Below are 15,021 nucleotides of genomic sequence, written 5' to 3' on the forward strand. Positions count from 1 at the left end.
AAAGCCACGGTTATTCCAGTGGAGGACACTTCGTCCTTTAAGGATCCGGTGGATCGAAAGATAGAAGCGGAGTCCCGCACTATCTTTTCTCTGATAGGGTCAGCATTTAGACCAGTAATTGTTATTGGTCTAGTTTCCCAGACACTTACAGAATGGGCGAAGATGGTACGTCAGGATCTTAGGGGAAAAGATATTCCCCAGGAGACATCTGATTTGATAGAACAGATCATACAAGGGCTACGGTTTATCTGTGACGCAGCCTTGGACACTACTCCCCTATTAGGGCATGCATCTAAGTTAGCAGTGATCCTCAGACGTGTGCTGTGGTTAAAATGCTGGTCAGCTGACCTAGGTTCCAAAAAGACTTTGACCAATCTCCCTTTCCAGGGGAATCGTCTATTTGGAGCCAACCTAGATGAAATCATTAAGGATGCCACCGGGGGCAAGAGTACTTTTTTGCCACAGGCTGCAAAAGCTAAGGAACCTCGCAACAAGCGAGGACCTTTCTTTACCGCCCATAAAGGACGCCCGGCTGGTACTTCCGGGAAAGGCAAGACTCCTCCAGGAGGGTTCAAGAAGGGCTGGTCGGACAAACAGAGGACCAACCCAGCCAAACCCGAAGCAAAGGAGTACACAGCCTGAAGGTGCGCCCCCACCCAATTTCAGGGTGGGGGGACGTTTTCACCGGTATTCAGGACATTAGATCGAGCATCAACCACTACTACCGGTGCGATTCTTCCCTTCCAACATTTAAGCACAGGAAGCGGTAGTTACCGTTCCCTGTATAGATCTTTTCCTTTACCTTTTCCTAAGATTAGTCCCGATACCTCACAGGAATCGGATCTGATTGACCAGATAGGCCAAGTAGCCTCTAGTCGGGTGACTTCGGTCCCTGAGGTTCAACCAGAAAAGATCACCTTGCCTGATAACTATCAGGTATCTGATAAATGTGTGGGAACAGAAAACGACCAGACTTTCTCGGATGGTCGGGGCCAGATACCTCTAGGGACGCCTGGTTCAGATCCAATCAGCGCCAGTGGTCCTAGAAATTCTAGGCTGGCCTCTTCAAGCCGGCCTGGCCGACTTGGACAGGTTAGTCGCAGACGTTCCGTGGGAACTTCGTCTCAGGGAGTGTCTGTAGTTTCAAGGACCTATTTACCTTCGTGCTTTACAGTCGCTGGTTTTAATGGCCTGGCCATTGAGACCCAAGTACTGAAGGACAGAGGTTTGTCTACTTCTGTCATTCCTACCCTTATTAAAGCAAGGAAAGCGACTTCCAGCAAAGTCTATTATCACACATGGAAGACTTATATTGCGTGGTGCGAATCTTTAGGATTTCCTCCACGTACCTATTCGGTGTCTCGAATATTGGCCTTTTTGCAACAAGGGGTTGAGCAGAAGCTAGCCTTGAGCACCATCAAGGGTCAAGTTTCAGCATTAGCAATCTTCTTTCAGAAACCTTTAGCTACCAAATCCTTGGTGCGGAATTTCATTCAGGGGGTGCGGCACCTGGCTCCTCCAGTCCGCGCGCCCTTACCGCCCTGGGATCTTAATTTGGTTTTGTCGGTTCTACAGAAACCTCCCTTTGAAAACATCAGGGAGATTCCCTTGCTTACTTTATCCCAGAAGGTGGTCTTCTTGGTGGCTATTACGTCTGCTCGCAGGGTGTCAGAACTGGCTGCATTATCATGCCAGTCCCATACCTAGTGATTCATAGGGATAAGGTAGTACTTCATCCTAAGCCATCTTTTCTTCCTAAGGTGGTTTCAGATTTTCATCTGAATGAAGATATTGTACTACCTTCCTTGTGTCCTCAGCCCAAGCATCATCGGGAACATGCGTTGCATTCCTTGGATGTGGTTCGGGCAATCAGGGTATACCTGAAAGCTACGGAATCATTCCGTAAGACGGATTCACTTTTTGTGATCACGGATGGCCCCAGAAAGGGTTTGCCTGCATCTGCCGCGACCATTGCCAAATGGATTAGACAAACGGTGGTACAGGCTTATTCTATTAAGGGTCAGAGTCCTCCGTTCCCTGTTAGGGCGCACTCCACTCGAGCGCTCAGTACTTCCTGGGCCTTTCGCCATCAGGCGTCAGTGGTCCAGGTATGTAAGGCGGCCACTTGGTCGTCGGTACATACCTTTACTAAATTCTATAAAATTGATGTGACGGCATCGGCGGATGCCTCATTTGGCCGCAAGGTTTTGCAGGCCGCAATTTGAGGAGACCGGTGGTCTACCTCGAGGGTTTTTTTTTTCTGTTTGAAAAATTTTTTTGTTGAGTCTCATCATTAAGGATGAGCATTGTAAACTTCTAGTTGGCACCGGTTGGGCCTTCTAGATTGGGATTTGATTTCCATTTTCCCACCCCTCAGTTGTGATACTGCTCTGGGACGTCCCGAAGGTGGTGTATCACCGAGGACTACGTCTGTCGATGAGCGCTAGAGAAAAATGGATTTTTGTAAAATCTTACCGTAAAATCCTTTTCTCTTAGCTCATCGACAGACGTAGTCCCCGCCCCTCTGTTTTGGAGTTGGGTTGGGTTAAATTCTCTAAGCACTGCTTTTTCACATAACTGATTTGCTGAGGCAGAGAGAGAGAGGATATACCCTCTGGGACTGCCCCTAGGGTGTGGCCAGAGCTTTTTAATTTCCTGTCTAGTCCTGCTCCTGCGGAGGTAACATAACCCGAAGGTGGTGTATCACCGAGGACTACGTCTGTCGATGAGCTAAGAGAAAAGGATTTTACGGTAAGATTTTACAAAAATCCATTTTTTGTCCCGTTTCCTAGTAAAACATCGAATTAATCAAAATGTATCGGTGTATAATCACTTGTCATGTTGATAATAATAAACTAGGGGAAAAGTTGGTCATTTTTTATACTAGATGGATATTTTATTTCAGTATATTTTATAACCACTAGGTGGTGCTATTCTTTATAGAATTTGGTAGTGATATATTACAATGTATGACTCAATATGAATAATGAACTTATCACTATTTTTATGCAACTGTTTATGTTTTTGCTGATGTTATGGCAGGCTTCAATTTTTTGTCCATCTCAGCATTTACTTATTCATTTTTATGAATTTCGGGCTCTTTGTTCCGGTTTTTGTTGGTCTTACTGGCTCCTGTTCCCTCTTTCAAGATGGCTGAATCAGTATCACCAACTTCCGGTTATCCAGCCCAGCTCTTCCTTAAATAGATGGCGTCAGTACGCCGTCCGCACCTTTGAAAACGTCATCTGTGACGAAACTGCGTAAGGACACGGCGTACTGACGTCACCCTACAGCGTTCAGGAAGTGCGGATGAGCGGAGCCGTCTGGCCGGCGGTTATAACACATGAGCATTTGTACCCACGCATGTGAGTTTTAAATTCCTTTTTTAATAAATTGATATGCGGTTTTACACTATGGAGCTTCTCCTTTCTTTATGGCGGTGATTTCCTTGGGGTTCTTTATTGGATTAATTCTGAGTGAAGCCTGCACGGATTAGAGGAGTCCCTTAAGCGCATACACCATTGCAATTTGGGTTCCCCTTAAGCGTATACAGCTTGTCAGTCTGGTAAGAGGCGATTCTACATGGTGGAGGACTAGCACTACGTTTTGGTTGTTTATGTGATTGCAAGTCTGATCTCTGGTAAGGAGTATCCACGGGTGTCCTTTTCTACTGGACCTTATTTCCTCTGATTTATTTTTGTGCATATCCATTTGTGTTCTGGTAAGCAGCGTTAATATTGGTGGAGGATTTCATCTATTCACTATTTGAACACCACTTTTTTTCTTTTTCCATAATCACTGGATATATTCACTTTGGTGTCATTTATGAAATTTAATGTATCCATTGTTGTTGGGTTTTACGCTATTGCGTTTTTTTCTTTTTTCATTATTTATGACCCAATGAATACACTATCACTGTGAGCAATACTTGGTCTTTCTACAATCAAGCTGACAAGGCCTTGGTTAAAATTACTCGCTTTAAAATTTCACCTTTTGGTAAGCATATGTCCATTGGGAGTCTGGATTGAACATCACGGATTCTTATTATCGATTTCATTTGTTGGACTTTCTATGGACTTTGATTTGATCCATTCAAATGTTTAGCGCGACTTAATTTATATTATGTCACTGGGGTGTGGTCACACTTAAAGTTGCAGCTACAATTTGTGTACCACTAGCGCGGTTACTATTACACTTTTTGCAGGTGTATAACATCATTAACCACTGGCCTCGCCCTAAAGTTTAAAGTCAGCAGCTACACATACTGTAGCTGCTGACTTTTAATATTAGGACACTTACCTTGCGGCTTCACAGCCTGGTCCCTACTGAGCATGCACGAAGCACGTTGCGCTCGGTTACTGGCCTAGAAGCAGAGGAGGGAGGAGGAGGGGGTCGAAACTTCTGCCGTACCTTGCCGCGGTGAAGTCTAACGGAAGTGGGGACAGGGTGTAACGGAAGTGGGGACAGTCACATGACGCGACCCATGGCGTGTCAGGTGACGCACTCCCATTTGGAACGCACTAGGAGACCTCTAGTGGTTGGAGGTGGGAGTGACCGTTGCGCTGCCACTGTCTCCATCTATGACATTACGCAGCAAACCTGGCCTATTTTACGTGTTAAATAGGCCTATAGGGCTATGGGATCAAGCCTTCTCACAGGTGGATAACCATGTTTGAGTGGCATAAAACCAAACTTTCCTCTATTGGGCTTGTCGTTAAAGGCTTGTCTGCACAACCCCCTAGGAGTGAAAGCACTGCCAAACAGCAATAGCAACACCACCAATACCAGCAACCTGAACACAGATGATATAAATCATACATGTACATAATCTAACATACAAACAGTATATACAGTATCTCACAAAAGTAAATACTCCCCTCACATTTTTGTAAATATTTTATTTTATCTTTTCATGTGAGAACGCTGAAGAAATTACACTATGCTACAATGTAAAGTAGTGAGTGTACAGCTTGTATAACAGTGTACATTTGATGTGTCCTCAAAATAATTCAACACACAGCCATTATTGTCCAAACTGCTGGCAACAAAAGTAAATAATTTGTGTTATACTGTATATATATATATATATATATATATATATATATATATGTGTGTGTGTGTGTGTGTGTGTGTGTGTGTCCAGATCACTGGCATCAGCAGTACCAACACCACCTTTAAACAATGCCCTTACCCTCAAGGGACCATGCTAACCAGCTTCCTGTTAGCCTACAGAGTTTTTTAAAAACATTTTTTCTTTATAGAACAAAATATATAAATGTTAATGCGACATAACAAATTATTTATAATGAAAATTGTTCATGATAAAAAATTATGGAGTGCATATTCTAAAGGATTATTCTATCTAGATGGGCTAAGGGGTTTCAGTTCCACCTTAATTCCATTTCTGGTTTTTATCCTTATTTTTATTTTTATTTATTTATATGGATCCTTCCTAATAGCTCATCATATTGTATATTAACTTACAGTAGGCATGCTATATCTTATCTATTTGCCGTTCCTAGGATGTAGTATTCTTCAAAACTCTTGACTATCACCAGGCAACACCTTGTTTTGATATACACAGGAGTGTATCGTGTTGCTAGTTTCATTTTATTTTGGCCATATTGTAGGTTAAGCGGGAAATTGTGAGATAATTTTCTAGTGGGGACTGGTTTTGTTGTTATCATCTGAACTCACATCAATCAGGTACTTTTATATTGGGAAAATTTTACCTGTCAGTCTCACTTTTTCACACTCTGTGCTCGTTACAACTAGCTGTCAGTATTTCCTATTCTCAATCACACGGAACTACTGCAGGGATCAGCTGATAAAGGCCTATACAAACAATACCTTTAGTTATACAGGCCTATATCATAATGTGACCAGAATCGACCTCCCTCCTAGGTGCCCAATAGGAGGACCGGCGAATTAATGTACTACCCCATGGACCTCAAGGTCCTCATTCAATCCTCTAGGAGTAGGGGATCCAAGGGCAAAAATCCAATACGTCTCTCTCTTGCACAGTTTTTGAAACCTTCTACCACTATGGGGGTCTTTTCCTATTGCTTTAATTCCAAAGACCCTCATAACTGATGGATAACTATTATGGTTGTGCTTGATATGCCGAGGGACAGAATAACTCCTCTTCCCCTCATTGCTCTCTTCCCATTTGTCCTCTTTGTTGTTGGAAATGCTACACTTATGCTCTCCAAATCTGACCCTAAGGGGTGTATGGTCCTTCCTACATACAGGAGGCCACATGGACAAATTTAACCATAAATTAAATATGATGTGCTACAGTTAATGGACTGTTTGATCTTATAGCTGTGGCCATCCATACCTATTATGTCTCTCCTATGATGCTAGATATACGAGCAGGCTCCAAAATTTTTTATCCCACATCTGTAACTACTTTTCTGGTCAAATATAGTGGATGTCAGCGTCAACTGCAGGACCAAGTGAAGGGGAACACAAAACGGAGGTTATGAACCAAACGGCTGACTGCTGAGGGTCGATGGCTCAGAGAAGCCGCTACACAGGGTCACAGTCATGGTCCTGGACAGGGAGCTAGATCATAAGATTTCCCAGGGTGTGGAGTCTAAAAGTCAGCTGGTTTTCACCAGAGCCTCTGATGGTAAGAATGGACTTGGCTGCAGCTGACTCCAGGTCACGGTTCCTAGGGTCTCCCAGCTCATGCTCATGGCTAGCTCTGATGGATGGAGAGGATGCAGCAGTACAGGACCAGAAGGGATAGTCAGGAGAATAAGACAAAGGTCGAGATAACAAGAAGACAGGGACGGTCAGAAGGACAAGCCAAAGTCCATACACAGAGATCAGATGTAGAGCACATGGCAAGAAACACTCAGGGAAGTCTTCAGACAATTATTGCTCAGATGAGGCTAGCTTACGGGTTAATATAGCGTTTACTGTTAGAGGCTGGGGTGGAGCCAAGCAGAAAGAAGAATACTTAAACACACAGGTGTGAGAGCATTGTTCCTAAAGCTGATACACAGACCAGACAGGTAAGCAGACAGTCAGGTCATGAAACATTACTGCAGATTCATGACAGATTATCTTGGGTCCAGGGGCCAGATGTTGACCCAAGACAGGGTCTTGTCTTAAGATTCAGAGTGAATATTTGTTCTGTTTGGAAGACCATAGTGTTATATCTGGTACAAAACCTGACAATGTCCCTTTGTTCTGTATTATTTGATGTTTTGTGTTCAGATTGTGTGCCAATTTCATATAAACCCTATGGTGAGCCATCCCCATATTGGACGCAATACCTAAGGTATGTTTCCTCAATAGGCGTTTTTTTGTAGACTTTTTCTAGGAACTTCCTCCTAAGTATGGCTCCTTGTACTTCATAGTCTGTCCTTCTAGTGCATGTTCTCCTCAGCCTACAGAATTGGCCAAAGGGAACATTGCAAATCCACCAAGATTGTGGTTACTACTGGCGTGTAGGTAAGAATTGCCGGCACTTGGTTTGAAATGGGTTTTGGAATAAATATTTCCTGCTGTATCCAATCTTAATTCCAAATCCAAGAACACCAGGCAATTCGGGTCCATCACATATGTGAAACCAATATTGAAAGAATTTGCATTGCTGGACAGATACCGTAGACTCCAAAACCTACAGGGTCCTCCACTGGTTATCCAAAGACCACTCCTCAGAATATGGATATATGGAGGAAAGAGCAAAAGACTATAGAGTAGTATTGCCTAAAACTACATAATTTTTTAAAAAGAAAATATACTCACAAATATAAAAGGATATCAAAAAACTCCACATCAGAGAACATCAGCAGGTGTATAACATCATAAGCCACTGGCCTCGCCCTACGCGCGTTTTGTCAGTACAATGGGCATTTTCTGTCTCCGGTATGGGGGAGCATATGGCTAACTTCCATTCTACCCAAACATCTTTATGATTGGCTGCTCAAGCACTCAAGAAATGGGGGAGAAGTGCCATGACTTGGAAAAAAGGGTTTTGTCTCTTCATTTATAGGTTGAACTGGTTGGACCTGTCTCTTTATATAACCTTACTAACTATGTAACGCTTGGTGGACAAACAGACAGTGAAGCAAAAGGAGTATGGTGCAGTATTAAAGTGAACTTGCTTCTTTGTTCTGCAGTGGTGAAGCTCACATTCAGAAACATATCCCTCTTTCTTATTCTAAAAATTTAGGAGTCATGCCGTTCTGTAGGAGCTGTAATGCCTCATTGATAGATAAAAGTAAAGCCTTGATGCCAAAATGTTTGTGTACTAGGCTGTAATGTGGGGAGACAAGTTATTTTCCTAGTACTGCAAAATAGAGAGGTTAGCAACATTTTTTCTGCACAGATAAACTGAGATTAGCTTTCCTACTTATCTGCCAATGAGTCGTTTAGAAATAAGAGATATTCCGAAGACTTGGACTGTAAAATAATTCCCAAGCTGCACAACGAAAGATGTGTAGGAGGATGAGAACTAGTGGAATATGCCTAACCTCCTCGTAATAAGTTGACATCCCGTTCCTTTCAGCAGATGCTGTTTTGTTGTTGAAAACTTAATTGCAATATGTTTTTCTTGCACATCTTCAAGCTGTTTGTACTCACTCGTCTTTTTAGATGTATGAGTTCTTTCTCTATAGTTAAGTGGACTTTAAACACATTGATGGTGGGAGGGTGTGTGAGCAGAAGAATCAATATGCATGGGAATGCAGCTTGTCAATTTACCATGAATTGAGAACATTATTAGTGCTTGGATATTCATAAAAATGCATTCAGTGACAGAATTGCCAACCAATGGCATTCAGTGCATTCTCAGTTATGCTTGATTGCATAGAGCCTTCTCTACTTCCCTGCTGATTACATATCTGTTCCAAAATGTGCTCTTTCTGCCATATACAGTAAGTCACAAAAGTGAGTACACCCTTCACATTTTTGTAAATATTTTTTTTATATCTTTTCATGTGACAACACTGAAGAAATTACACTTTGCTACAATGTAAAGTAGAGAGTGTACAGCTTGTATAACAGTGTAAATTTGCTGTCTCCTCAAAATAACTTAACACAGCCATTCATGTTTAAAGCGCTGGCAACAAAAGTTAAAATGTCCAAATTGGCCCAAAGTCTCAATATTTTGTGTGGCCACCATTATTTTCCAGCACTGCCTTAACCCTCTTGGGCATGGAGTTCACCAGAACTTCACAGGTTGCCAATGGAGACCTCTTTCACTCCTCCATGACGACATCACGGTGCTGGTGGATGTTAGAGACCTTGCGCTCCTCCACCTTCCGTTTGAGGATGCCCCACAGATGCACAATAGTGTTTAGGTCTGGAGACATGCTTGGCCAGTCCATCACCTTTACACTCAGCTTCTTTAGCAAGGCAGTGGTTGTCTTGGAGGTGTGTTTGGGGTCGTTATTATGTTGGAATACTGCCCTGCAGGCCAGTTTCCGAAGAGAGGGGATCTTGCTCTGCTTCAGTATGTCACAGCACATGCTGACATTCCTGGTTCCCACAATGAACTGTAGCTCCCCAGTGCTGGCTGCACTCATGCAGCCCCAGACCATGACACTTCCACCACCATGCTTGACTGTAGGCAAGACACACTTGTCTTTGCACTCCTCACCTGGCTGTCACCACAAACGCTTGGCACCATCTGAACCAAATACGTTTATCTGGTTCCAGTAATCCATGTCCTTAGTCTGATTGTCTTCAGCAAACTGTTTGTGGGCTTTCTTGTGCATCATCTTAAGAAGAGGCTTCCTTCTGGGATGACAGCCATGCAGACCAATTTGATGCAGTGTGTGGAGTATGGTCTAAGCACTGACAGGCTTACCCCCCACCCCTTCAACCTCTGCAGCAATCATGGTGAGGCCTGTTCTGAGTGTAACCTGTTTTGAGAAACCACTGTATGATCTTAGCCACCGTGCTGCAGCTCAGTTTCAGGATCTTGGCAATCTTCTTATAGCCTAGGCCATCTTTATGTAGAGCAACAATTTTTTTTTTCAGATCCTCAGAGAGTTCTTCACCATGAGGTGCCATGTTGAACTTCCAGTGACCAGTATGAGAGTGTGAGAGTGATAACACCAAATTTAACACACCTGCTCCCCATTCACACCTGAGACTTTATAACACTAATGAGTCACATGACACTGGGGAGAGAAAACGGCTAATTGGGTCCAATTTGGACATTTTCACTTAGGGGTGTACTCACTTTTGTTGTCAGTGGTTTTGACATTAATGGCTGTGTGTTGAGTTATTTTGAGGGGACAGCAAATTTACACTGTTATACAAGCTGTACACTCACTACTTTACATTGTAGCAAAGTGCCATTTCCTCAGTGTTGTCACATGAAAAGATATAATAAAATATTTACAAAAATGTGAGCGGCGCACTCACTTTTGTGAGATACTGTATCAATTTATGATAGCATGGCATGGCATAAATTGTCTCTTTCTGATCTTTCACACTCAGTCCACTTCTAAGCAGTGCCAGGATTGTCCCAGTGTTGTTCCATTCCTTTGTCATTTATATTCGATCTTTAGTTAGGTATTAACCAACATCAATATGGTCATTGCCAATGGAAGAGATAGTTATGTTAAAAATTGTAAAAATGCACCACCTGCAAAAGAGGCAGGTTTAGCAACTGCCTTGCCACCTTTTTTTTCAAACTTCTTTCTCTTGCAGAACCATGAATTCTTCCCAAACAATACATTTCTAGGTGTGACTGATGTCAAGCGGTTGCTCCTGCCACCGCTTATATCAGTACATGACATACTGGTGTTGATTTACTAAAACTGGAGAGTGCAAAATCTGGTGCAGCTGTGCATGGTAGCCAATCAGCTTCTAACTTCAGCTTGTTCAATTAAGTTTTGACAAAAATAGGAAGCTGCACCTGATTTTCACTCTCCAATTTTAGTAAATCGACTCCACTGTATGAGTCGTCAGATGCAACCACAGCATATGGTGGTCACATGCATCTGACACTCCCAGGAGTACTGGATGAAAAGACTCTGCCAAAGGCTGTAGCTGATAAAGAGAATACAGACTAGAGCAGTGTTTCTCAACCTTTTTTTAGTCAAGGCACCCTTTAAAAATCATGGACAGTCTCAAGGCACCCAATTCTAAAATGTTAAAGCTATTCTAATAGTTTTACATAAGGCAGCAACATCCACAAGTCCAAATAGGACACCCAACATTCGAGGTGATTTATTCTTCCAAAGCAAATACACTTTTGCGAACTGGTTCTGACTAATATTCCAATGTTTATCTTCTCCCTCAGTTTTTCTCCATCGCTCAGCTAATGTGACTCCAACGCTGATGAAGAAGGGTAGGGGAGGGTCAAACAAGGATGCAATGCAGGCCACTGACATCCTTTTCATCAACTGATGATGTCATTGATTGTTAGGACGCTGGCAGCTAGAAGGTTGTAATGGTGCACAATGAACACCTGTGACTTAGTATAACTAAAAAGGCAGCCTTTATCCACAAACCGACTTGTATACAATTTTTTGGCAATTTTTAGGCACTTTGCCAAGGCACCCCTGAAGAAACCTCAAGGCACACCAGGGTGCCTGGGCACCCAGGTTGAAAAAGGCTGGGTTAGAGGAACAGTGTTGGTGGTTATTTTTTTTTAAAATACATTTTACCTTGGCAACAGAGATGCTTTTAGGAATACAGTCGACCCCAAAAAATTGCAGGGGTTAAGTTCCTAGAGCACCCACGAATTGTGAAAAACCGCAAATTTTGGATGTGATAAAAAAATGCCTATTAAAAGGTGGCAGGGCGTTTGGGCGGCATGCGGTAAACTGTTATGATGCTGGAATGCTGGGCTGCATCTGCCGGTATTACATCACAGGGCAGCAGCCAATCTGTAGCCAATCTGCAGCAATGAATAATGCCCGCAGATTGGCAACTTTCAAACCTCCCGCCTCTAAGTACAGGGGTATTTTACCACCCCAAGCTGCATTTTGCTCTACGGTTGCTTTGTGTTCTCTCTACAATACTAAAAAATGTATACAGTATTATATTTTATATGGAAATTTAGCTGAATTTATGTTAACATTTATATTACAAAATTAGTAAATTATATTATAATTATTAGTTAGATTCTAAGGAAAAATCCACAAACTCTGAGAGAAGGTTTGCCTGATCAAACTGAAGAATGTCTGTAGATTTCTTAGTATCTAAACACTTTCTTCTATTCAAAAACAGCTATGCAGGTAAGCTAAGAAAGACAAACGGATGGTTAAGAAATGGTAATTTGTATTTATTTTTTTCAGGAACTGTAAATGGAATAAAGAAGACCATTGGATTCTCCAGTCAGTTATTAACCAGTATCCCTATGATCTTCCAAACAGAAGAGCTTTGTATTTGGATATGTTGTCCAGACTTCTCCCACATAAACCAAGACAAGAGCTGGTCAGTGATTGTTCTTCACATTCCGTCTTTATGAATGGAGGTTTATGATGTAACTGTTTTAAAGCTGCAAACTGAACCTAAAAGTGATTGTTTTATATTTTAAAAAATATAAATGAATTAAAGTACAAAACTTACTACTGATCCTACATACCAAATGGCTTCCTCTATGGTATATGTGGGCAATTACATATCTTTGCCTAATTGTATCTTTTATTGAACCTTAACTCTGTGCTCAGGTAAACACAGATAAATACACATGGGAATTGCTTTACTTGCTAAAGAATTTGTAAAAATGTATAGAAATCTTATGTTCCAGGCACCACTGCCAAAGAGTATAGCCATTACCTGGACCTCTATGTGAAATATTGCATTGCAACTATGGAATACAGCCTTGTCCATGACCCACTGCAGCCTTTGATTTGGCATTTAGAGACAGCAAAACACTTCTGAATGTGAACCCTGTTAGAAAACTCTCCCTCACTTGCGGTCATGTTGACAACAGTTTCACCAGACAGTAAGTGTGGAAAATGGGCAACAGGGAAACAGACAGCAATTGAAAGATACATACAATCCAACGAGAGCACCAAACAAATGTCCAAGAGTTCAAGATAATTTAAAGATAAAAATGATTCATAGCAGAATAAAGACCGAACCCCCCTCCCCTTTTATAGGGTTTAAGATTGTATCCAAAACTAACGAAAAAGAAAATTGTGGTTGGCTTACAGTTAGTAAGGTAAAGCAAAAAGTAATAAGGATAAGTATATGAAGTATATTTGTACATAGCAACCAATATATTTATTTTTATAGTAGTCAGGATATGAAAAGTGAATTCCGATTTGTTGTCATAGGTCACTGCACTGTACACCTTGTGGTTTGCATTTTTTTAATAAGTCTGATAATGCTTTATAGCTGTAATTATGCTCAGGATACTGCACATTGTGTTCACTCTTCGCCCTTTTCCTGCAATATATTATACATTCTTCTTTTGCTGACCCCTGGGCTATTAGTGATTTACCTTATGCGTTCTATCTACAGGATTAAGGAAGTTATTCCATATCCCAGGTGGGCTGTAACAGTAAAAGTTATGAATTTACAGTGCAGCTTGTCATTAAGCAGTAAATGAGACAGCCAATTTATAACTTATTCGCCACCAAGTCTTTCTGAGTGTGTTCCAGGCAAAGTAACAATAGCGTAATTATCACCGCCCACATAGTTGGCCAAATTGTATTCCATTAAATTCCAGCTATATTATTGCTCTGAAGGGTGACATCAGTTGTTAGAAACTTGGCAATCTTCAGGATCATCTATGCACACTAGAATTTGTGTTAATATTGCATCCGATGCCCAGGGGTATTAGCAAACTAATAGGCATATGTAACCTTTTCCTTTTGCTTTACCACCCATTGTTGCCAGTGTACTTTTGCCTGAAGTTAGTATGCTTTTCAAGGTATAAAGTTATAATGTCTCTTAGTATTGTTTGTTCATTGCTACAGATGATAACATAGCAGTCTCATCTTCTTTTCACTCTCCTGACCAAGATCTCATGGCCTGCAACCATGACTTACTGTAGAACATTTAGTTTCAAATATGAATGGACTTTGGATCTTCCTTTAAGCCTCAATCAGTACAGTTTTTATGTTTTTTATGGTGTTCAAAGCAACAACTCACCAGCTTTTCATTGCACTTTTCCTTCCAAATTTAAAGACATTCCAGAGACATAAGGCAGAACTGAAGTCCACTGCATTTACCTCCCCTCCAGTGATACGACATCTACAAGCTATCTCACCACCACTGATTTCTTTGTGCGGTTTCCTTCTAGGGTCTGCATATCTGGCCATTTTGTTTGCCCAGTTCAGGATGACATAATGGGAGCTTATTTATCACAGCACCCAAGTCATGCCAAAATTGTACATTGGGCTGCAGATGTGCATCTCACTGAACAAAGTACAGTAAACCCCCCTCCATTGTGGGGGTTATGTTCCGGACCCAGCCACGAAAAGTGAAAATCCGCGAAATAGAAAAACCCTATTAAAATGCATTGTAGGCATGTTTTTTTTACTGTCACTGTACGTGTAAAAGCATTTTACGGTCTTTAAACACACTTTTAAAACAATAGAAACTCTTTAAACACATAAAAGATACTGAGAGACATAGCAAGAGCTATGGAAAACACAAAAATATTTCATTTTTAATGATTTATATAGTAAAATAACATTACAAAAAAAACGCAATATACCGGGACCGCAAAAACTGAACCGCGATGGAGCGGGGGTTTACTGTAAACGTATTGAAGAAGAGATATACTGAATCCCTTTTGCAATTAAAACCTTTCTGCAGGCAACTTTTTTCCAATTTAATACTTTTGCTTGCTGCTAAATACTGTACCTCTTGTATGTGTTCAGAAAAACATCTGCTCTGTGAATTCTATTTCTGCTGAAGGTATAATTTGATATGGAAATATAAAATAAATGATGTAACCTGACATTGATATTTGGATATATTGCACATGTGCTTTTTCCTACCACAGTGAGTATCCGTTGAACCGTAGTAGTAAGGAGGTGTGCAGAAATGTTAAGGTGTTTTCTAGTTTTGGCTATTCTACTTCTATAG

General features: G+C 41.4%; 1 protein-coding gene across 1 annotated transcript in view; it reads left to right on the top strand.

Moving 5' to 3' along the window:
* Window positions 1-15,021, top strand: part of CCDC148 (coiled-coil domain containing 148) — a 396,666-nt gene that overhangs the window by 265,107 nt on the left and 116,538 nt on the right. The window contains 1 exon segment of the mRNA XM_082260329.1: window positions 12,273-12,411. Within this exon segment, the coding sequence (XP_082116455.1) occupies window positions 12,273-12,411 (139 nt within the window).

Source organism: Pelophylax lessonae (assembly GCF_965119305.1).
Source record: "Pelophylax lessonae genome assembly, chromosome: 6".
Classification (NCBI taxonomy): domain Eukaryota; kingdom Metazoa; phylum Chordata; class Amphibia; order Anura; family Ranidae; genus Pelophylax; species Pelophylax lessonae.